Source organism: Pristis pectinata, chromosome 11 (genome assembly GCF_009764475.1).
Source record: "Pristis pectinata isolate sPriPec2 chromosome 11, sPriPec2.1.pri, whole genome shotgun sequence".
In the NCBI taxonomy this organism is placed as follows: Eukaryota; Metazoa; Chordata; class Chondrichthyes; order Rhinopristiformes; family Pristidae; genus Pristis; species Pristis pectinata.
In genome coordinates, this window is record NC_067415.1 from 60,434,156 (window position 1) to 60,456,884 (window position 22,729).

The window sequence follows — 22,729 nt, forward strand, 5'->3', positions numbered from 1 at the left end:
CTCGCGGACTGACCTTTACAGACATCAACTCTCGGACACCTCTTACTTATCCCTCAACCAGGACCCCACTAAGGACCATCAGGCCATTGTCTCCCACACGATCACCGACCTCATCGCCTCTGGAGATCTCCCCTCTACAGCCTCCAACCTCATAGATCCTCTATTCCGCACTGCCCGTTTCTACCTCCTACCCAAGATCCACAAACCCAACTGCCCTGGTAAACCCATTGTTTCTGCCTGCTCCTGCCCCACTGAACTCATGTCCTCATATCTCGACTCCATTTTGTCCCCCTTGGTCCAGTCCCTTCCCACCTAAGTCCATGACACTTCGCATGCCCTCCATCACTTCAACAACTTTCAGTTCCTCATTTTCACCTTGGACATTGAGTCCCTGTACACTTCCATCCCCCATCAGGAAGTCCTTAAGGTTCTCCGCTTCTTTCTGGAAAACAGACCAAACCAGTTTCCCTCCACCGCCACCCTATCCCATCTGGCAGAACTGGTACTCACCCTCAACAACTTATCCTTTGGCTCCTCCCACTTTCTCCAAACCAAAGGTGTTACCATGGGCACTCACATGGACCCCAGCCATGCCTGCCTTTTTGTTGGCTACATGGCTACATGTTTCAAACCTACCCAGCTAACGCCCACCCCAACTCTTTCTGTTACATTGACGACTGCATTGGTGCTGCTTCCAGCACCCACGCTGAGCTCGTCAATTTCATCAACTTTGCCTCCAACTTCCACCCTGCTCTCAAATTTACTTGGTCCATCTCCGACACCTCTTTCCCCTTTCTGGATCTCTCTGTCTCCATCTCTAGAGACAGATTAACCACTGACATCTTTTACAAACCCACCGACTCCCACAGTTACCTTGACTACACCTCTTCAGTTGCAAGGATACGATTCCCTTCTCTCTGTTCCTCCATCTCTGCCACATATGTTCTAATGATGAGGCTTTCCACTCTAGGACATCCGAGATGTCCTCCCTTTTTTAGTAAACAGCGTTTCCCTTCCACCACCACCAATGGTGTCTGACCTGCGTCTCCTCCACTTCCTGCACATCTGCCCTCCCCCCCTCCTCCTGCCAACATAACAGGGACGGGGTTCCCCTTGTCCTCACCTACCACCCCATGAGCCTCCATATCCAACACATCATTCTCCGCAACTTCTGCCACCTCCAACAGGATCCCACCACTAGGCACGTCATCCCCTCCCCCCATCTCCGCTTTCCATAGGGATCACTCTCTCCGTGACTCCCTTTTCCACTTGTCCCTCCCTGCAAATGACCCTCCCAGCACTTATCCCCGCAAACGCATGAAGTGCTACACCTGTCCCTACACCTCCTGTCTCACCACCTTTCAGGGCCATAGACAGTCCTTCCAGGTGATGCAGCACTTCACCTATGGATCTGACGGTGTCATTTATTGCATCTAGTGTTCTCAGTGTGGCCTCCTCTACATCGGTGAGACCCGATGCTGATTGGGTGACCACTTCATTGAACATCTTCGCTCCGTCTGCTGCAAAAGCATGGATCTCCCAGTGGCCGCCCACTTCAATTCCACATCCCATTCCCATACTGACATGACTATCCATGGCCTCCTCTACTGGCACGTTGAGGCCAGACGTAGGTTGGAGGAACAACACCTCAGATTTCGCCTTGGTAGTCTCCAATCTGATGGCCTCAACATTGACTTCTCTGACTTCCTGTGACCTCTTTCTTTTTTTCTTTTTTTTCTTTTTTCTTTTTTCTTCTTTTCTCTCCTTTGTCTTCCCTCATTCCTGTGGCCCCTCCGCTCTTCTCTTTCCTCTTCCCCCACCCTCATGACCTGCCCATCCCCTCCCCCGCCCTCATTACTTGCCTATCTATTCCCCACCTCCTTCCCTTTATTCTGTGGTCCACTGGCCTCTCCTACCGGATTCCTTCTTCTTCAGCCCTTTTGCCTCTTCTACCTATCCCTTCTCAGCTTCTCACCCCTCCTCCCTCCCCCATCCTCCTACCTTCTCCCTATCACTTGGACTCACGTCTCACCTGCACGTACTCCTCCCCCTCCCCCGACTTTCTTATTCCGGCTTCTACCCTCTTCCTTTCCAGTCCTGATGAAGGGTCTCGACCCGAAACACGATTGTTTATTTCCGTCCATATATGCTGCCTGACCTGCTGAGTTCCTCTAGCATTTTATGAGTGTTGCTATTGAAATATCAAGTCAGGTTAACGTAAGGGCTGATGGAGAAGCTAAAGCTTGTAGTAGTTATATTTGTATACTGCCTTTGTTCTTCTGAGTGTGAGAAAATGGATAGTTGAGGAGGTGTAGTTGAAGAGACCTCATTCAGTTAATGCAATGTATCTTGCATATGCTGAATATTTCAGCTAGAGAGCACTGGTGGTGGTGGGGGAGTGCCAATTAACTGGGCTGTTTTATCTTGAATGGTGAACATTTATTAAATGTTACTGAAGCTGCATTCATTCAAGTAAATGAAAAAATATTTAAAAAATGTACTGTTGACTTATTTCTTGTAGGAAGGGCTTTGGTGAGTCAGGAAGTGATTTGCAAGCTGCAGAATATCAACCTTACAATAAATTATTGTGGACAGAGTAATGATATGATTTATCCAGATCAGTTTCTGCTCAGTGGTGTCTCACAGGATGTTGACTTTGTGGGTTTGATGAGGATTAATGACAGTGGATGTAAAGCGGAGGAAATTAGAAGATGGTCATTATCTGACATGAATGTTACGGTTTACATATGAACTCACACCAGAATATTGTCCAGGTTTAATTGCATTCAATCATAGATTGCTTTATTAACAGAGTTGCAAATTGAACTGACTACAGTGCATTAATCTGCAAACATTCTTGTTTTTGTCAGGACTAGGTGAAGGGTCCTGATGAAGGGTCTCGACCCGAAATGTCTGCCTGCATCAGGACTGAGACCGGAGAGGGGAGATGGCTGGTATAAAGAGGAGAAGGGGAGTGGTGAGGCAGAAGTCCAAGGTGATTGGTGGACTGAGGAGGGGTGTAAGATGACAGGCAGGTAGTGCCAGGTAGGTGAGGTGACCGGAGGTGAAGTTGGGAGACAGTGGCAGATGGAGGCAGACAGAGAGAGAGAGAGAGAGAGAGAGAGAGAGAGAATAAAAATTGAGAGGCAGATGGAGCGAGGTGGGGGGAGAGGAATGTGAAGATTGGAGATGGCTGCTGGAGGGATATAAGCAGGAACATAAAGGCTACCAGTGCTGGAATCTGATAAGTAAAGGAGGTGAGAATGAGAGGTGACTGGCAGATGGAAGCCGAACCAGATGAGGGAGGGTGGAGTGTGGGGGGAGCCTGTGGGTGAACTGTGTGTGTAGGTAGGTTGATGAAACCACGAGGAGAGGGTTATGAAGATGGGGTCTAGAGGCAGGGGCAGGAGGGATTGAGGGAAAGAAGACAAAAATGGGATGATCAGAAAGAGAGAGGGAATGGAGTGAGGGGGAGAAAAGGGGGAAAGAACCCACTGGATGGGGGAGGGTTACCTAAAATTGGAAAACTCAATGTTCATGCCATTAGGTTGCGGACTACCCAGGCGGAATAAAAGGTGTTGTTCCTCTCAGTGGAGAAGGACAAGGATGGACAGGTCAATGTGGGAATAGGAAGGGGAATTGAAATCGCATGTAACTGGGAGCTTGGGATGACCATTGCAGACAGAGCACAAGCGTTCTGGGAAACAATTGCCAGTGTGTTTGGTCTCACTGATGTAGAAGAGGCTGCATCAGGAGCACTGAATGCAATAGACAAGGTTGGAGGAGGTCCATGTGAACCTTTGTCTCATCTGGCAGAACTGTTTAGGTTCCTGGATGGTGGTGACTGCAGAGGAAAGTGCCAGGGGTCAGGGAAGGGTGGGTGGGAAGGGATGAGCAGACCAGAGAGTCATGGAGGGAGTGGTCCCTGCGGAAGGTGGAAAAGGATGAGGAGGAGAAGATGTGGCTGGTGGTGGGATCTCATTGCAGCTGGCAGAAATGAAGAAGGATGACATCTGGCAATATTCCCAGGCACTTTCTGCTGCAATCGTAGGAGGTGCAACACTTGTTTTTACACCTCCTCCCTCACCACCATCCAGGGACCTAAACAGCCCTTCTGGGTAAGGCAGAATTCAGTTGTGGTGCTGAAGGCATGCACCCAGACTCATTACAGCTCTATCCAAACCTTACCTGTAAAGTTTTCATACTGGCATCCATCCAACAACATGGGAATGCTCTGGTAGATTTCATAGAGACATTGAGTCATACAGCACAGAAACAGGCCCTTCAGCCCAACTGGTCCATGCCGACCAAGCTGCCCATCCAAGCTATTTCAATTTGGCCCATAACCTTCTGAACCTTTCCTATCCATGTACTTGTCCAAATGTCTTTTAAGAGTTGTTATTGTGCCTGCATCAACCACTTCCTCTGGCAGCTCATTCCATATACCTACCACCCTCTGTGTAATTAAATCTTTCCCTTTTCACCTTAAACCTATGCCCTCTAGTTCTTGACTCCCCAACCCTGGGAAAAAGACTGAGTACATTGACCCAATCCATGCCCCTCATGATATTATACACCTCAATAAGATCACCTCTCAATCTCCTATGCTCCAAGGAAAAGTCCTCGCTTGTCTAATTTCTCCCTATAACTCAAGAGACTATGAGTCCTGGCAACATCCTTGTAAATCTTTTCTGCACTCTTTCCAGTTTAGTAACATATTCCCATAGTAAGGTGACCAAATCTGAACACAATAGTCCAAGTACAGCCTCACCAGCATCTTGTCCAAACACACCATAACCTCCCAACTTCTATTCTCAATGCCCTGACTGATGAAGGCATGTGTGCCAAAAGCCTTCTTCACCACCTTGTCTCCCTGTGACTCCACTTTCAGGCAGTACCTGAATTCTATTCACAAAAAGACCAATAAATATAATCCAGTCAATTACTGCTTCCACCTCCTCACACTTAATCAACAGCAAAGTGATAGAATGCACTTACTCTCCAATAACTTGTTCATCAACATGCTGTTGTTCATCAACACGCTGTTCTATTCTTTACTGCGCTCTGTCCATTCCATGTGCTATCAGTGCCCTCCCCTAATCCCCCATTTACTGGTGCCCTCCCCTGATTCCACCCTTTACCAGTTCCCTCCCCTAATCCCCCAGTTTTTACAGCCGCTATCCATATGTGAACAAGATTTTAAGGGTGACTCTCATAGATTCTCGCATCTGCAGTCTCTTGCAGCCTCTTGTGTTTCCAAGCAAGAGACTGCACTTCAAAGATTGCACTATATGCAAAATTCTTCGCAATGTCCTACAGATGTTGAAAGATTTATATGAGTTTGAGTTTCTTTTTCTTTACACAACCTTTAATATGTTAATGTAGCCTTAATAAAATTCAACAATGCATTTTTATCTTTAATGGTTTTGAAGGAGAATATTTTCCTGTGGAAGGAATTAACAAGTGGACAGCAAATATTCAAGCTTATTCACAAAGAAGCAACAAACTAATTTTAATTTTGATTGCGAGCCAAACAATTTGCATTTGTGAAATGAACTTGGTGAAAAATTAATTGGATGACTTGCAAAACAGTTCACTAATTCCTTATCTCACATAATTTAATGATATTTATGTATATTTTTTGAGCAAACAACCCCGAAGGTAATGCAAACCTGGCACTTTAGAGCAAATTTTATTACACTTTGTTGTGCATAAGTAAGTTAATGTGCTGCACTTGAGTGCTTTAAGAAAATCTTGCATATGTGTTTATATTGATAGAGACACAGTAGTTTATATTTTTCATGCGGGACTTTTCCTTAAATTCAACATTAGCAGTAAGTGGACCTTGGATTGTGTACAGAGCAGAATGATATAAGGGTTAAAGTGTTAAGACAATGCATAAACCTGACTTGTTTACCTTGAATAAAGAAGATTGAATGTTAAGCGAATGTGTTTTTAAAATGAGATTCAGTGGAGTGGATATGGATAAACTCTACTGATGGGAAATTCAGACAAAAGAGTACAATTTTAAAATTAATGCTGGATCTTTTCAGATTTGAAACAATTTTAGATTTAAGGGCTGTGCGAATCTGGAAGTCATCCAAAATTCTGTGACTAACATGTCAACTACTAACATTGAATTTGCTCAGCTCCTTTCAGGATTTTCAGGGATTATGAAACATGGGTGAAATGAGGTTCGAAATACAAATCCACCTGGATGAAATCACACAAGCTCAAAGGGATGCATGACTCGCATTCCTATCGTTCTTGAACTAAACAAATGAACAATCCAATCTCTTCCCATTAACACTGCAGATTGAAGTCCAAAATATATGAATATATATCTGGCATGCTTGTAACTTTGGTGGTGCCAGGTTTGCAAATTTTCTGCACTATTGGATGTTATTCAGCTTTTTTTAGATATTACACAGTGGAATAATAATTTTTCCTGTGACCCCAGTAAGTTTAAAAGGAGCTTAGAAAACAAGGACCTGGTAAGTTTCAAGGGACCAGGTGAGTTTCAAGAGAATGTGGGAAACAGAGCCATGTGACTTTGAAGGGATTGTGGAAACCAAGGCTCTGATGAGCTTAAAGGGAGCATGGGAACCAGGACATTAGTGTCTGGAAAAGAACATGGGAACTGAGTCCTTGGCGTGGGAAAGGAAGTCAAGGTACTGGAGCCCAGGGTGGGAGATGGAACCTGTGAAGTAGTGCCCTTGTGCGTTAAATAGATTCCCAAATAATCAAATAGCAGACTATCATAGTTTAGCCATATAATGAAAAACATAAAAACAGAAAATGTTTCTGCTTCCCCTTCAGATTGCCATTGTGAAGTTGCTTCTGAAGCATCATGCAAATCCTAATCTTCTGAATTGTAATGAGGAAAGGCCCTCAGGTGCGTATGTATGAACAATAATCTTTGGCGACTAAGTTTCAATCAATTAATTCATTGCTGTCACCACCCCACATTCCACCACCCCCAAATACTCACACATTACCAGGCCCAGACACCCCCCCTAACATATTACTCACACCTCCCCATTCATATACCTCCCTCACATACATCATGTTCACAGACAGAACACTCACCTATATGACAATGCCCACCCTCACCACACATACACTTGCATGATTGAAATGCTGTTTTATTGCCGTCGAATTTGAGTGAAATCTCTTTGTTTATTATTTTAAACAATTAACACTTCCTATTTTTAAAAAGTAAGACCGATTAATCATAAATTAAAATTAAATACAAGTGGGAAATATAGTGGGCTCCATAAAATGCTTTGCTTTACTCAAGAATGTTTAAAATTGAACTTAAGATTTTGTTGCAGTGTGAATTAATGTGGAACACGTATAAATTTCTTCATTGTGCCCAAAGCTACTGAGATAATGACTTCATTAGTATAATGTGAAAATAATGCAAAAACACAACAATCTAATGTTTTTATAACTTAATAACTTAACTGATGTGGAACAAGGGATTAGTTGTAGTTGTAGTTGTAGTTGATTTACAGATGTGCTTAAAATGAGTAATTTAGTAATAAGAGGCACAGATTAAGATGAATGAAGGAGCCAAAAGAGGTAAAGGAGAACTGCTACACAGCGAGTTGTGGTGATGCAGAATGCATTACTTGAAAGAATGGCAAAATTGATTTAGTAATGTTCAAACAGGATTTACATATACACTTGAAAAGTAAATATTTGCAGAAGTAGCAGGGCAGTGAACCTAAGTGTCCTTTCAAGGAGCTGATGCAGGCACAATGGGCCAAATTCTTCATTTGGTAGATTAGGGTTGACATTTATTGGAAATCTTCCCAAATTTCTTCCAAATCTCTTGGCTTACACATTAAAGGCAAATTGTTTTAGCCGGCCTTCTTTTTCATTCGTTGCTATTTTGTTTAATTACAAACAAAATCTTGTTTTATGGAAGATTCCTATCTTAACCCTTCCTTATATGTTGAGATTATGTGATATCTCTAAGGCTGTAAGTGGTTTATTGCTCAATGTCAGTGCAAACTAGTTGCAGTAAGTCTCAGTAGATTACAAATAAATATAGACAAACCAGACAAATGATTTGTTTGTTTGATTGGTTTAACTCTTTTACATGGCTGCCAATGCATAAGTCTACATTGGGCTGGCCATGTTGTTCTCATGCTGGAGAACAGATTCCCAAAACAGAGATTCTACTTTGAGTTCTGTCATGGGAAGAGACTACAGAGAAAAAAATTCAAAGGTTTCTTGGATAATGAGACTTACTGTGACTAATTTGCACTGACATCCTTGCTGAATCCTGGGACCATTGGCTCATGGCAACTCAAAATGGAGAACGAACATTCAGAATGGCATTGAGAATTTTGAGGCCAGGCATTGGGAGCACACAGAAGCAGATTACCTCACAAACTATCTACCTGCTTGCTCCATCAGCTACTCCTGGCCTATCATTGGAAACATCTGCAGTTTTCACATTGGCTTCATTAACTGCCTCAGAACCCACAAGACCTCAATCCATACCATAGAACGATACAGCACAAAACAGGCCCTTTGGCTTACCATGTTGTGCCGTCCATCAAACCACCCTCACACTATCAAACCTTTCCTCCCGCATATCCCTCTATCTCACATTCCTCCATGTGCCTATCCAACAAACTCTTGAACCTGTCCAATATATCTGCCTCCACCACCACCCCAGGTAATGCATTCCATGCACCAACCACTCTCTGGGTGAAAAACCTCCCCCTGACATCTCCCCTGAACCTCCCACCCATAACCTTAAATCTGTGCCCTCTCATCTTGAGCATTGGTGCCCTGGGCAGGAGGCGCTGGCTGTCTACTCTATATCTATTCCTCTCAATATTTTATATACCTCTATCATGTCTCCCCTCATCCTCCTCCTTTCCAGTGAATAAAGCCCTAGCACCTTAAGCCTCTCCTCATATTCAATACGCTCTAATCCAGGCAGCATCCTGGTAAATCTCCTCTGCACCCTCTCCAATGCCTCCACATCCTTCCGATAATGTGGTGACCAAAACTGAACACAATACTCGAAGTGTGGTCTAACTAGAGTTTTGTAAAGCTGCATCATCACTTCGCGGCTCTTAAACTCAATCCCACAATTTATGAAAGCTAACATCCCATAGGCCTTCTTAACTGCTCTATCCACCTGTGAGGCAACTTTCAGTGAACTGTGAATATGAACACCCAGATCCCTCTGCTCCTCTACACTGCCAAGTACCTTGCCATTTACCCTGTACTCTGCCCTGGAGTTTGTCCTTCCAAAGTGTACCACCTCACATTTCTCCGGATTGAACTCCATCTGCCACTTGTCAGCCCAGCTCTGCATACTATCCATATCCCTCTGTAAGTTCTGACAGCCCTCCACACTATCCACAACACCGCCAATCTTAGTGTCGTCCGCAAACTTACTAACCCAGTCTTCCACCCCCTCATCTAAGTCATCTATAAATATCACAAAAAGTAGAGGTCCCAGAACCGATCCCTGCGGGACACCACTAGTCACTGCCCTCCAATCCGAGGGCACTCCTTCCACCACAACCCTCTGCTTTCTACAGGCAAACCAATTCCTAATCCACACAGCCAAGCTTCCCTGGATCCCTTGGCCTCTGACCTTCTGAAGAAGCCTACCATGAGTTACCTTATCAACTGCCTTACTAAAATCCATATAGACCACATCCACTGCGCTACCCTCATCAACCTTCCTCGTCACCTTCTCAAAGAACTCTATCAGGCTTGTGAGGCAAGATCTTCCCTTCACAAAGCCATGCTGGCTGTCCCTAATCAGTCCATGATTCTCCAGGTGTTCATAGATCCTATCCCTTAGAATCCTTTCTAACAGCTTACCCACCACAGACGTAAGGCTCACCAGTCTGTAATTCCCTGGACTATCCCTACTACCTTTTTTGAACAAGGGGACAACATTCGCCACCCTCCAATCCTCCGGCACCATCCCCGTGGACAACGAGGACTCAAAGATCCTTACCAGCAGTTCAGCAATCTCCTCCCTCGCCTCTCGAAGCAGCCTGGGGAAAATCCCGTCAGGCCCCGGAGATTTATCCATCTTGATATTATTTAACAACTTCAACACATCCTCTCTCTTGATATCTACAACCTCGAGAACATTACCCTTACCAGCACTCCCTTGGTGAATACCGAAGAGAGGTATTCATTGAGAACTTCTCCCACTTCCGCTGCCTCCAGGCACATTCTCCCACCTTTGTCTTTAATCGGACCTACCTTTACCCTAGCCATCCTCCTACCCTTCACGTAGGTGAAAAGGGCCTTGGGATTTTCCTTAACCTTACTAGCCAATGCCTTTTCATGTCCCCTTCTAGCTCTCCTTCCTCGCTACTCTATGTTCCTCACAGGCCCTGTCTGAACTTAGCTGCTTATACCTTATGTATGCTAACTTCTTCTCCCTAACTAGTCATTCCACCTCTCTCGTCACCCACGGCTCCTTCACCCTGCCATTCTTTCTCTGCCTCACCAGGACATATTTATCCCTAACATCCTGCATAAGATCCCTGAACATCGACCACATCTCCATGGTACATTTCCCTTCAAAAAGGACATCCCAATTTACACTCCCAAGTTCTCTCCTTATAGCCTCATAGTTCGCCCTTCTCCAATTAAATATCTTCTTGTCCTCTCTGCACCTGTCCCTGTCCATGACAATTTTAAAGGTTATGGAGCAATGGTCACTGTCCCCCAAATGCTCACCCACCAATAGATCCTTCACCTGTCCCGGTTCATTTCCTAAAACTAGATCTAGCATGGCATTCCCTCTAGTCGGCCTGTCAACATACTGCGTCAGGAATCCCTCCTGGACACATTGAATAAATTCCGTCCCATCTAAACCTTTGGCACTAAGCAGGTTCCAGTCTATATTTGGGAAGTTGAATCTCCCATTATAACAATCCTACCTGCCAATCTGCTCCTCTATATCTCTACTGCTACCAGGGGGCCTATAGAATACTCCTAGTAGAGTAACTGCTCCTTTCTTCTTCCTTACTTCCACCCATATGGACTCTAGAGATGACCCTTCTACAACATCCATTCTTTCCACAGCTGTAACTGTGTCCCTGACCAGTATCGCCACCCCTCCTCCTCTTCTCCCCCCTTCCCTATCCCTCTTAAAACACCGAAAACCAGGAATATTCAATATCCACTCCTGCCCTGACGTCAGCCACGTCTCAGTAATAGCCACAATATCATAGTCCCCCATACTTATCCAAGCCCTCAGTTCATCTCTCTTATTCCTGACACTTCTTGCATTTAAGTAAACACACTTCAGTCCATCTACCTTACTACTTTTATAGCCTGTATTCTGCTTCTCCTTCCCCAAAGCCTCTCTACCTGTTTGATCTAACTTTTCCCCATCCCCTTCTTCCTCTGACCTACTCCTCTGGTTCCCTTCCCCCTCACAAACTAGTTTAAACCCTCCCAAACCACCCTAGCAAACCTAGCCGCAAGGATATTCGCCCCCTTCTGGTTTGGGTGTAACCCGTCCTCTCTGTACAGGTCCCACCTTCCCGAGAAGAGATCCCAATGATCCAGAAATCTAAAACCCTCCCTCCTGCACCAACTTCTCAGCCACGCATTTATCTGCCACCTCCTCCTATTCCTGCCTTCACTATCGCGTGGCACCGGCAGCAATCCCGAGATTGCTACCCTTGAGGTCCTGTTCCTCAATTTTCTGCCTAGCTCCCTGAACTCGCTCTTCAGGACCTCATCCCCCTTTCTACCTATGTTGTTGGTGCCAACATGGACCTCAACTTCTGGCTGCTCTCCCTCCCGCTCAAGAATCCTGTGGACCCGATCAGTGACATCCCGGACCCTGGCACCTGGGAGGCAACATACCATCCGGGATTCATGCTCACTGCCACAGAACCTCCTATCTGTTTCCCTGACTATTGAGTCCCCTATCACTACTGCATGTCTTCTTCCCACACTTCCTTTCTGAGCAGCAGTACCAGTCCCAGTGCCAGATACCTGGTTACTGCAGCTAGGCCCCTGCAGGTCATCCCCCTCAACAGCTTCCAAGGCGGAAAACCTGTTTCTGAGGGGAACAGCCTCCAGGGTTCCCTGCTCTGTCTGCCTGCCTGACTTCTTCTTCCTCTTCCCTCCCCTGACAGTCACCATTCTATCTGCATCTTGAACCTCAGATGTACCTGCTCTAAGGGGGGTGACTGCCTCCTGATGAACTGTGTCTACATAACTCTCTCCCTCCCTTATGCTGTGCAGTGTTTGTAGCTGTGACTCCAGCTCATCAAATCTGAGCCGAAGTTCGTCCAGCCTCAAGCACTTACTGCAGATGTGGCCATCGTGGACCGCAGCAAGGTCCACGAGTTCCCATATCAAACAGCTGCAGCATATGACCATGTCCTCCATCTGACTACCTTGTTTTACTTTCCCCCGAGTTAATCCCACCTACAAATCTATAATAGACAACAGGTAAACCTTACCTTTACCTACTTACCAGCTACTTACCCTCCTTGCCCCTTCACGCTGAAGCCTCTTGAGCCAAAGCCCAGAACACTCTGCTCCCTCTCACTCCGCTGCCAGCTCCGACGCTGCCCGCTGTTTGCTTTTTTAAGCTGCCCGCGCCACGCCTGAGCAGTCCAGCCCCCACTTGACTAATTAGAAAAAACTTTTAAAACACTTACTAAAGAAAGTTATAAAAATCTAACCCTTCTACTTAAAACCCTAACAAAAACTAACCCTTACACTTAAAACCCTAATAAAAGTGATAAACAGAAAAAACTTAGCTGCTCTGAAGTCCTCCAAACTGAAGCCCTCGAGTCCTCCGAAGATTTTTTCTCTCTCCTTTTTCAAGCTGCCCGCTCCACGCCTGCGCAGTCCAGCCCCCACGCGACTAGTTAGAAAAAACTTTTAAAACACTTACTAAAGAAATCCCAAGGGACTTTCTCAGAAGAGGAAAGAACATTGTTGCATATTGCCTAAAAGATGCTAAGTTGGCTTCAGTGCTGCCAATGCAAGTATCAGGAGTAGTACAGCAAAAGAACTGAGACTTTGACTCATGTGAATATTGGAAACTCAAGTGAAGGGTGAGGACCCAAATTACAGGACACCAAAATTTGAAAAAGAGTGATAAAGAATCAAAAAGAATCATTCAGGTGTGACCAGATTTCCATTTTAATAGTTATAGCTGTAAGCAGTTGGTGCATCTTCTCCATAGCATCCTGCTTAACTGTCACTCTTAAGGTGCCAACAATTGTTAGCATTCATGTTGGTGAAAGAATGAAATGGAGGGAAGAGAAAAATCATGCAGAAAAATTGGGAAAGAACAAGAGATGAAAGTTGAGAGAAATTAACAATGGCTGTGATAATCTGTTTCTGGCAAGAAGAACATTTCCTAAAGGACATGTGTGGGAGATGGAGATGCAACAATGTAGTTCTGACCCATGTTTCATTCAAACGTGACTTCCAACTTGGTTACAGGATCAGCCAGTTTAACCTGCAATGTCTGCAGAGATGTATGTTATTACATAGGCTGATATGTAGTTAATCCGTTCGAATTGAGTGCAGCATTAATAGAGCAAGAATGACTTTGTTGACTTAGAACACACCTAACCATACAGCCGAAGTAAGATTCTTTTTTTTTGTCTTGGATCTGTTATAATTCCTTTCAGGACTCAGCCTGACGTTGAATGAGGGGGACTTGGCAATGTAGTGGCCTCTCAGTGAGTTCATGGAGGGATGTATGGATAATCTGGAGCATGTCAGTATTAAGAAAGAAGAGGTGTTAGATGTCATGGAATCAATAAGGATTGATGAATCCCCAGGGCCAGATGAGATCTATCCCAGAATGCTCTGTGAAGCAGGGGAAGAGATAGTTACAGAGAACATAGAGCATAGAACTTGAAACAATACAGCACAGAACAAGACCTTTGGCCCATGATGTTTTTGGCAACCATAATGTCGATACAGTCTAATCCCATCTACCTGCAAATGGTCTATATCCTTCCATTCCCCGCCTGTTCATGTGCCTGTCTAACTGGGGAGATTTGGATGTGCTCCACAAGATCTGTATATACATCAATGCTGCAAAAGGTCCTGCCATTTAGTCTATACTTTCTTCTTATATTTCTACATCCAATAGTACAACACCTCACATTTTGGTATTGGTATGGTATTGGTTTATTATTGTCACTTATACCAAGGTACAGTGAAAAGCTTGTCTTACAAACCGATTGTACAGGTCAATTCATTACACAGTGCAGTTACATTGAGTTAGTACAGAGTGCATTGATGTAGTACAGGTAAAAACAATAACAGTACAGAGTAAAGTGTCACAGCTACAGAGAAAGTACAGTGCAATAAGGTTTAAGGTCACAACAAGGTAGATTGTGAGGTCATAGTCCATCTCATTGTATAAGAGAACCTTTCAATAGTCTTATCACAGTGGGGTAGAAACTGTCCTTAAGTCTGGTGGTACGTGCCCTCAGGCTCCTGTATTTTCTACTTGATGGAAGAGGAGAGAAGAGAGAATGTCCTGAGTGGGTGGGGTCTTTGATTATGCTGGCTGCTACACCAAGACAACGAGAGGTAAAGACAAGAGTCCAAGGAGGGGAGGCTGGTGTCCATGATGCGCTGGGCTGTGTCCACAACTCTCTGCAGTTTCTTGCGGTCCTAGGCAGAGTAGTTGGCGTACCAAGTCGTAATGCATCCAGATAGGATGATTTCTATGGTAAATCATACCCCGCTGTACTAATTTGTGCCACAAGTTCACTGACCTTGTTTCAAATGCTACAGGCATTCAGATAAAGTGCCCTTATATTCATTGTCATTTTAGAATCCTGTAACCTTTGTGTCCTTTGCATTTGACTTTTCGGTACTCCACTCTTACTTTTCTCTTTTCCAGCTTTTGATCTGGTCTCTGCTTTGTTTCCCTCTGTCTTCCTGTATGGATTCCCATCCCCCTGCCTCTTGCAGAACGGAGAGACCAAGGGGTACAAGTACATAGTTCCCTGAAAGTGACGAATCAGGTGGACAGGGTGGTGAAGAAGGCCTTGGCATGCTTACCTTTATCAATCAGTGCATTGAGTTCAAGAGTTGGGATGTCATGTTACAACTGTACAAGATATTGATAAGTCCACACTTAGAGTATTGTGTGCAGTTCTGGCTGCCTAACTATAGGAAGGATGTCATTAAGCTGGAAAGGGTGCAGAAAAGATTCACAAGGATTTTACCAGGACTGGAGGACTTGATTTATAAGGAGAGATTGGATAGACATTTGCTTTATTCTCTGGAACAAAGGAGGCTGAGGGGTGACCTTATAGAGGTATATAAAATCATAAGTTGCATAGATAAGGTGAATGGACATGGTCTTTTTCCAAGGATAAGGGAGTCTAAAACAAGAGGGCATAGACTCAAGGCAAGTGGTGAAAGATTTAAAGTGGACCTGAGAGGCAACTTTTTCACACAGATGTTGGTGGTGGGGGGGAGTGGTATGTGGAATGAGCTGCCAGAGGAGGTGGTGGAGACAGAAAAAATTACAACGTTTAAAAGATATTTGGACAGGTACATGGATAGGAAAGGTTTAGAGAGATTTGGGTCAAACACAGTCAAATGGGACAGCAAACAATCTGCTGGAGGAACTCAGCAGGTTAAGTAACATCTGTGCGAGGAAAGTAATTGCCAACATTTCAGGTCGAAACTCTGCAGCAGACCTGCAGGGTTTTGACCCACAACATCAAGTGGCTAGAGATGATGATAGGATGGTGCAGAAGATTATGGGATGGTCCATGAGATCCAAAGTGAGCTGGCTGATTGGATCCAACATTAGCTGGGTGATAGGAGGCAGACGGTGTTGGTGAAAGGATGCTTTTTTGATTGGATGGTCTGTGACCACAGGTGTATTGCAGGAATTGGTGCTGGGACCCTTGTTGTTTGTGATATACATTAATGTTTTGGGTGTGTATGTAGGAAATATGATTAATAAGTTTGCATATGATATGAAATTTGATAGTGCTGTGGATAGCAAGGATAGTTGTTGAAGGCTGCAGCAGGATATCGATCAAATGGAAAGTTGAGTGGAGCATTGGCAGATGGAATTTAATCTCGACAAGTGTGAGGTCTTGCACTTTGGGAAGTCATATAGGGGTAGGAAATATACTGATCAGGTCATAGAGTCACACAGCAGGAGAGCAGGCCCTATAGTCCACCAGGTCATCTTGGTTCCCGTGCCAACCAGTGGGCGCCCACCTGTATTAATCCCAACTTCCAGCACTTGGTCCATAGCCTCCTATGCTGAGGTGATTTAAGTATTCATCCAGACACTTCTTAAATCCTGTCGGCCAATCTGCTTCCACCACTCTTTCAGGCAGTTTCTTCCAGACACTTACCACTTTCTGGACCATCTCTTATCCCTCACCTTACACCTATGTCCTCTACTTTTATCTGTCTCTGATCTAAGGAAAATTTTCCTGCTGTCTACCCTATCTGTAACCCTCATTATTTTATAAACTTCAGCCACATCCCCCCTTAACCTTCAGGGAAAACAGACCCAGTCTCTCCAGTCTCTCCTCATAACTGAAAGTCCATCCCTGGCAACATCCTGGTGAATCTCCTCTGCACCCTCGCCAGTACAATGACATCTTTCCTGTTGTGGGGTGAGCAGAACTGCATGCAGTACTCCAGCTGAGGTCTGACCAATGTTTGATAAAGTTGGAGAATAATCTCCCTGGTCTATCTTTCAAAGCCCCAAGTAATGAAAGTCAGCATCCCATTTATCTTTTTAGTCATGTTATCTACCTGTACTGCCATCTTCAAGGATCTTTGGACTTCTATTCCAAGGTCCCTCTGTTCCTTGATATTCGCCAGGAACCTACAATTTATGGTGCATGTCTTAGCCTCATTAGTGCTCCCAAGATATGCCACCTCACATTTATCTGGATTAAACTCAATCTATCATTTCTCAGCTCATTTCGCCAACAGATCAATATCATCCAATAGCTTAAGACTACCCTCTACACTGTCCACAACTTCATCAAACTACTGGTCCCAGCACCAATTCCTGTAGAACACCAGAGTTGTAGGCATCCAGTCACAAAAACAACCCATTACTTCACCTTTTTTCTCCAATAGCCAAGCCAATTTTGGATTCACTTTACCAACTTTCCCTGGATCCCATGGGCTGTAGGCTTTTGGACCAGTCTCCCAAGTGGAACCTTGTCAAAGGCCTTTACTGAAGTCCATGTACCCCACATCTGCTGCACTGCCCTCATCAATATTCTTCAATACCTCTTCAAAAATTTCAATTAGATTGGTCAGAGAGGCTCTGCGATAAATCTCATCTAGCCCTAGGGATTTATCCACCTTTAAGCCCATATTCATTTAGGACCTCAGCTATACTTTCTGGCTCCTAATGGGCCATACTCTTTACCTGGTTGTTAGGGTAAACACCTTCACTTTACCATAATCCTGTCCACCAGTGGCAGTTTGTGACCCCACTTTGCCTTCCTAATTTCCTGTTTATATACTCTTGATGTGCCTCCTCCATCTTTAGTTCTCTCTACCTGCTATATGCTTCCTTTCTTCTCTTTGTCCAACTCTTGGCGCCCAGGGTTCCTGATGGCTGTTACCCTTGATGCTAAGGAATGTTGATGAATAGAGGGATTGGGTTTCAAGTCTGCAGTTCTCTGATGGTGGCAACACAAGTAGTTAACTTGTTAGGGTGTTAAAGAAGGCATACAGCATGTTTGCCTTCATTGATTTGGGCACAGAATATAAAAACTGAGATGCTATGTTGCAATTTTACAAAACACTGGTTAGACTGCACTTGGAGTATTGTATGTAGTACTTACACCACACCACAGAAAGGATATAGTTGCACTGGGGAGAGGACAGAGAAGATTCACCCAGATATCATCTGGATTGAAGGATGTTAGTTATGGGGAGAGATTGGATAGGATGGACTTGTTTTCCTTTGAGTGAAGGAGGCTGAGGGGTGACTTGTTAGTGGTATATAAAATTGTGAGATGCCTAAACAGGGTAGATTGTCACAATCTTCTTCCCATGGTGGGAGTATTAAAAACAAGGGAAATAGGTTTAAGGTGAGAAGGAGTTTTAAAGGGGACTTAAGGGAAGTGTTTTACACCAAGAGTGGTTGATATCTGGAATGTCAGAGGAGTTGGTGGAATCTGATACAATCACTACATTTACGAGGCACTTAGACAAGCAGTTGAATCAGCATGTGCGCAAATGGGATTAGTGTGTGGATGATGCTGTGAAACAGATTCAAGGTCTCAAAGGACAAGGACTCTGAACACAGTCTTAGAGAGAAATGATTTATTTACCATGACAAACACAGGGAAAAGGTAACGGTGGCAATGCACACACACATGCACTGGTGATAGCAAGTGTGGGAAAATCGCAACAAGGGTAAAATACACACACACACACACACACACACAACGAACCGGATACAATCAAGGAAAAGCAATACGATACCCGCCACCCCTTGACTCAGTGCAGGCATGGCTCCACGCTACCGGGGATACTAACTTAGAATGCTCCTAACCCTGTTGAAGTGCACACTTTACCAACGGTCTCTGCAGCGCCGTTCCATGTTTCCTCGGAGCAATCAAAGAGAATGAACTGGGCACATGTGGCACTCTTTATAGTGCTGGAGGGCTGGGGGGGGGGTCCAGCCCAAGTAGTTCAAAAATGCCAATGGTCCGGTGCCAGCAGGGGCTAATCGATCACAAAAGGCCAATGACCCAAGGCCAAGTACAAAGGCGCTTAACAAGGCCAATGATCAGGTATGCAGTGATGGGTGGGGTGAAGCCAGACCTTGATTGACAGCGGTGTGTCTTTCAACTAGATAATGGGCAGTGCTGTCACATGACAGCCACGTCCCTCCACAATACAATCCACCCCTCAAAAGTCACACCACTTGCCAATCATGGTGATAACTATTACTGAACCTAGAACAATGTGTCAGTGTACAGTATTAATGAAGGGCAGACATGTTCTTAATAACCTGGCAAGCACAGCATAATATTGGTATTGGTATTGGTTTATTATTGTCTCTTGTACCGAAGTACAGTGAAAAGCTAGTCTTACAAATCGATCGTACAGGTCAATTCATTACACAGTGCAGTTACCTTGAGTTAGTACAGAGTGCATTGATGTAGTACGGGTAAAAACAATAACAGTACAGAGTAAAGTGTCACAGCTACAGAGAAAGTGCAGTGCAATAAGGTGCAAGGTCACAACAAGGTAGGTCGTGAGGTCATAGTCCATCTCATTTTATACTGGCCCTCTTTGTGGGTGGAATCAGGGGATGACCTAACATATTATGGGCAGGTGGGGGCGGTTTGGTGTTCAGTGGCATGAAGCACCAGGTAGTAGGCAAGCAGCTAGAGCTTGAAAGTGAGCAGAAGCTTCAGGCAGAAATTTGGTCCAAAAGCTAAGTGGGACTCTGTGCCCTTGACCTTCTGCCAGACGCTCCATTCAGCGACCGTCTCACTGGCAGAGACCTCTAACTCAGAGGGGACCCCTGCCTGGCAGGGAGCGTGGCAGTGCTTGCTCAACAGCTTGCTTTGCTGTTTCAAAGGCAGCCCGTTGTTAAGGTCCCCATGAGAATGTGGCTTTCTTCCGAGAGACCCTATAGAGTGGTCTAAGGAGCACGGTGATGTGGGCTATGTGCTGCTGCCAATAGCCTAGGAGGCCCACGAAGCTCTGGGTGTCAGATTTATTTGAGGGGATGGCAAAATTGAAAATTTTATTCCTGGCAGTCTCAGGGATATGTCGTTGGCCTGAGTGCCATTATATCCCGAGGAATAGGACATTCTGGCTGGGGCCCTGTACCTTATCCAACTTAATGGCCCAGCCCCGTTCTCTGAGGGAGGAGATAGGCGTATCAAGAGCCTCTGAGACAATGGTCTCAGATGGCCCTTGTAGGAGGATGTTGTCAATGTAATGGGCAGTTGACACCTCTGGGGTGAGTTGGATGCCTTGCAAATCCCAGGAGATTAAACCGTGACAAATTGTAGGATCGTGAGCAGACAGCAGATGTGTATTGTCTCCCGTCCCAGGTGAATGCGAATTGATCTTGAGAACTGTGATGGAGGGGAATGGAAAAGAATGTATTGGCCAAATCCACCACTGCATACCAAGGCTTGACTGGGCGCCCCGTAATATCCTCGACTAGAGTGATTATGTTGGACATGGCGGCGGCAGGGGAGCAGACTTATTAAGGTGTCTGTAGTCCACGGTCATGCACCACATCCCATTCTTTTTGTGGACGGGCCAGACAGGACTGTCGAAGAGAGAGGCTGCAGGTCTGATGATGCCGTCCCGCAGCAGGGCTCGGATGGCCTCAGTGATGTCTTGGTGTCCCCCCGGGCACTCTGTACTGTTGGCTACAGACGACTTTGCGGGGGGGGGGGGGGCAAAAACAGCAACTGGTTCCAATTTGGCTGCCCCAACTACCACTGTAGCCTGTGCAACTCCGAACATAAACTTGCCCCAGTTGATATGAAGGGACTGTCCCTTTAAGACATCGATCCCTCAGATGCACTCAGGCGAGGCCGCTATTAAAACAGTTACGGGTCGAGGAGGTTGGTTCCCAATGGCCATGCAGATCGTGACTTGCCTCACAGGCAAAAGGGAACTCCCCAACCCCTCTAACTGCATCTGCACCCCCTTCCACCCAGCAGGGTTGCCCCCGATGATGATGTGTTGGGCACCCATGTCAACAAGTGCCATCCACCTCTGCACGTTCCCCCTTCCCCAATGTACTGCTACGGGTATATGTGGACTCGGGTCCCCCGGGCTGGGAAGGGTGATGGAACAAATGCGCCGGGGACCCTGGCCTTCATCCTGTGGGAGGGGGGTGGAGGTCTGCCACCCCATAGGCGAGAGTTTCTGCTGGTGGAGATGGGACATTTCCTGTCTTAGCAGGTTCCGGAGCTCATCCCTGAGGGCAGGGGAGACTGTTTCGAGTGGGGGAGGGGCAAAGGCAGTGTCAGCGGGGCCTCCCACGTGGTCCGGTGGTTGGGGGCACCCCCTGTGTCGGTCTTGGTCCCGGGGTGGTTGTGGGTCTTCCCCCAACCGGATTTCCCCCTGCACAGCTCTCGGGACCCCATCTATGCTGGCACAGCCCACCCCTGCACGCAGCAGGTCCAGGTATAACTGTTTGCGCGTGAGACGAGGGGTTGTGTCTCCAGCCCTCCTCTCCGCTCTTACGGACCTGGGTGGGCGCCCTCCCGCTGCATGTACTCTAGCCCTTCCAGGAGGGTGATGACATCCCATATGGTCTTCCCACTAGCCGGTTCCATGAGGGGCAGGACCACTGGCCTCAACTCGGGGCGCGCAGAGGTGACCAGGTATCCCGCTAGCGCGCTGGTCACCCTGGTATTTTCAAAAAATTCGCGATCACCAGCCTCTCATAAATGCTGGTCACCAGCGCCCATTTCCTAACGACCCTGGTGCCCTCAGTGACCGTGGTCGCCCATATAAATCCCATTCGAGGAGGGTAGGATACCGGACCCTCACAGTGGTCACTACCCGATCCCACAGGGTCACGTCGTCCCCGGTCCCTCTCGGTGGGGCCCACAGGGCATTGTTGATGCTCTGCTGGTCAGACAAGCTCCCTAGGGTGTTCATTTCCTGGTGAGAGAGGCTCATGTTGGGGGTCCCCTCGTCCCACAGTCAGAGCAGCCATGCGGCCAGGTGCTCACCCAGCCGTTGACGGTACCGATCCGCGAGCTGGGTCAGCTCCGTGACGGAGAAATCCCAGGTCTCCGTAGTTTCAGAGGGACCACGGGCACTTCCCCCTGTGGTGGCCTCATCCCCATTCCCCTCCTCCCTTCCGTGGTCGACCTGGGACTGTGTGATGATGGGTTGGGCATGCAGGGGTTCAGGTGTGTAGGGGGGAGGATGGGTGTACTGAGACCCAGGCTCCTTGTGCACCCCTTCTGCGTCATTATCCATCCATATATCCCCATCCCCCAGCCATGCGCCCAGCTTGTTGTCATGCTGGAACAGAGCTCGCATTTTGAGTGGGTCCGGCTGCCAGCCAGACCGGTGGGCTGCCTGCTCCTGCTGAAGTAGAATCAGCCTGCAGACGACCTCAGTACCTCCGGCCTTGAGGTCATTGGTTAGGGTCTGGACAGCCTAGACTGCCTCCTGCAGCGTACAGCAGCACTGCTGGAGGACCTCTATCTCCTTGTCTTTCTGGAGACATGTATCCTGTATCTGGCTAGTAATCCTGACCTGGTGTCTCAGGAGGGATGCAAACAGCCAGAATGCACCCCTTTGACTTCCTTTGGCCTTGGGGAGCCCTGACCTCTGGAGGAGGGAGACCACGTGGTGCGTTAGTTTCTCACCATGGGGGTCTAACTGCTTCGCCCAGTCCACTGGTTTACCGTGGTCCACCAGCATGCTGGCTAAACTCCCAAATCTCTTGCTATCATTGGTCCACCCAGGAATCCTATCCTCAGTCCCTGCACTGGCTCTTCTGCCCCTGTTCCAGAACATCCCTCCCCGTATCTGTGTTCAGCCAAGACCTTTGAGACCCTGCTCGCAGCGCCAAATGTTATGAAACAGATTTGAGGTCTCAAAGGACAAGGACTCTGAACACAGTCTTAGAGATAAATGATATTTTACAAAGACAAATGCGGGGAAAAGGTAACGGGGACAACACACACACACGTGCACCAGTGATAGCGAGCATGGGAAA

At 46.4% G+C, this 22,729-nt stretch overlaps 1 protein-coding gene across 1 annotated transcript in view; it reads left to right on the plus strand.

Annotated features, from left to right (window-relative positions):
* myo16 (myosin XVI) overlaps nt 1-22,729 on the plus strand; it is a 438,207-nt gene that overhangs the window by 88,307 nt on the left and 327,171 nt on the right. Inside the window, exon 7 of the mRNA XM_052025545.1 lies at nt 6,820-6,895. Within this exon, the coding sequence (XP_051881505.1) occupies nt 6,820-6,895 (76 nt within the window). The remainder of the gene's footprint in view (nt 1-6,819; nt 6,896-22,729) is intronic.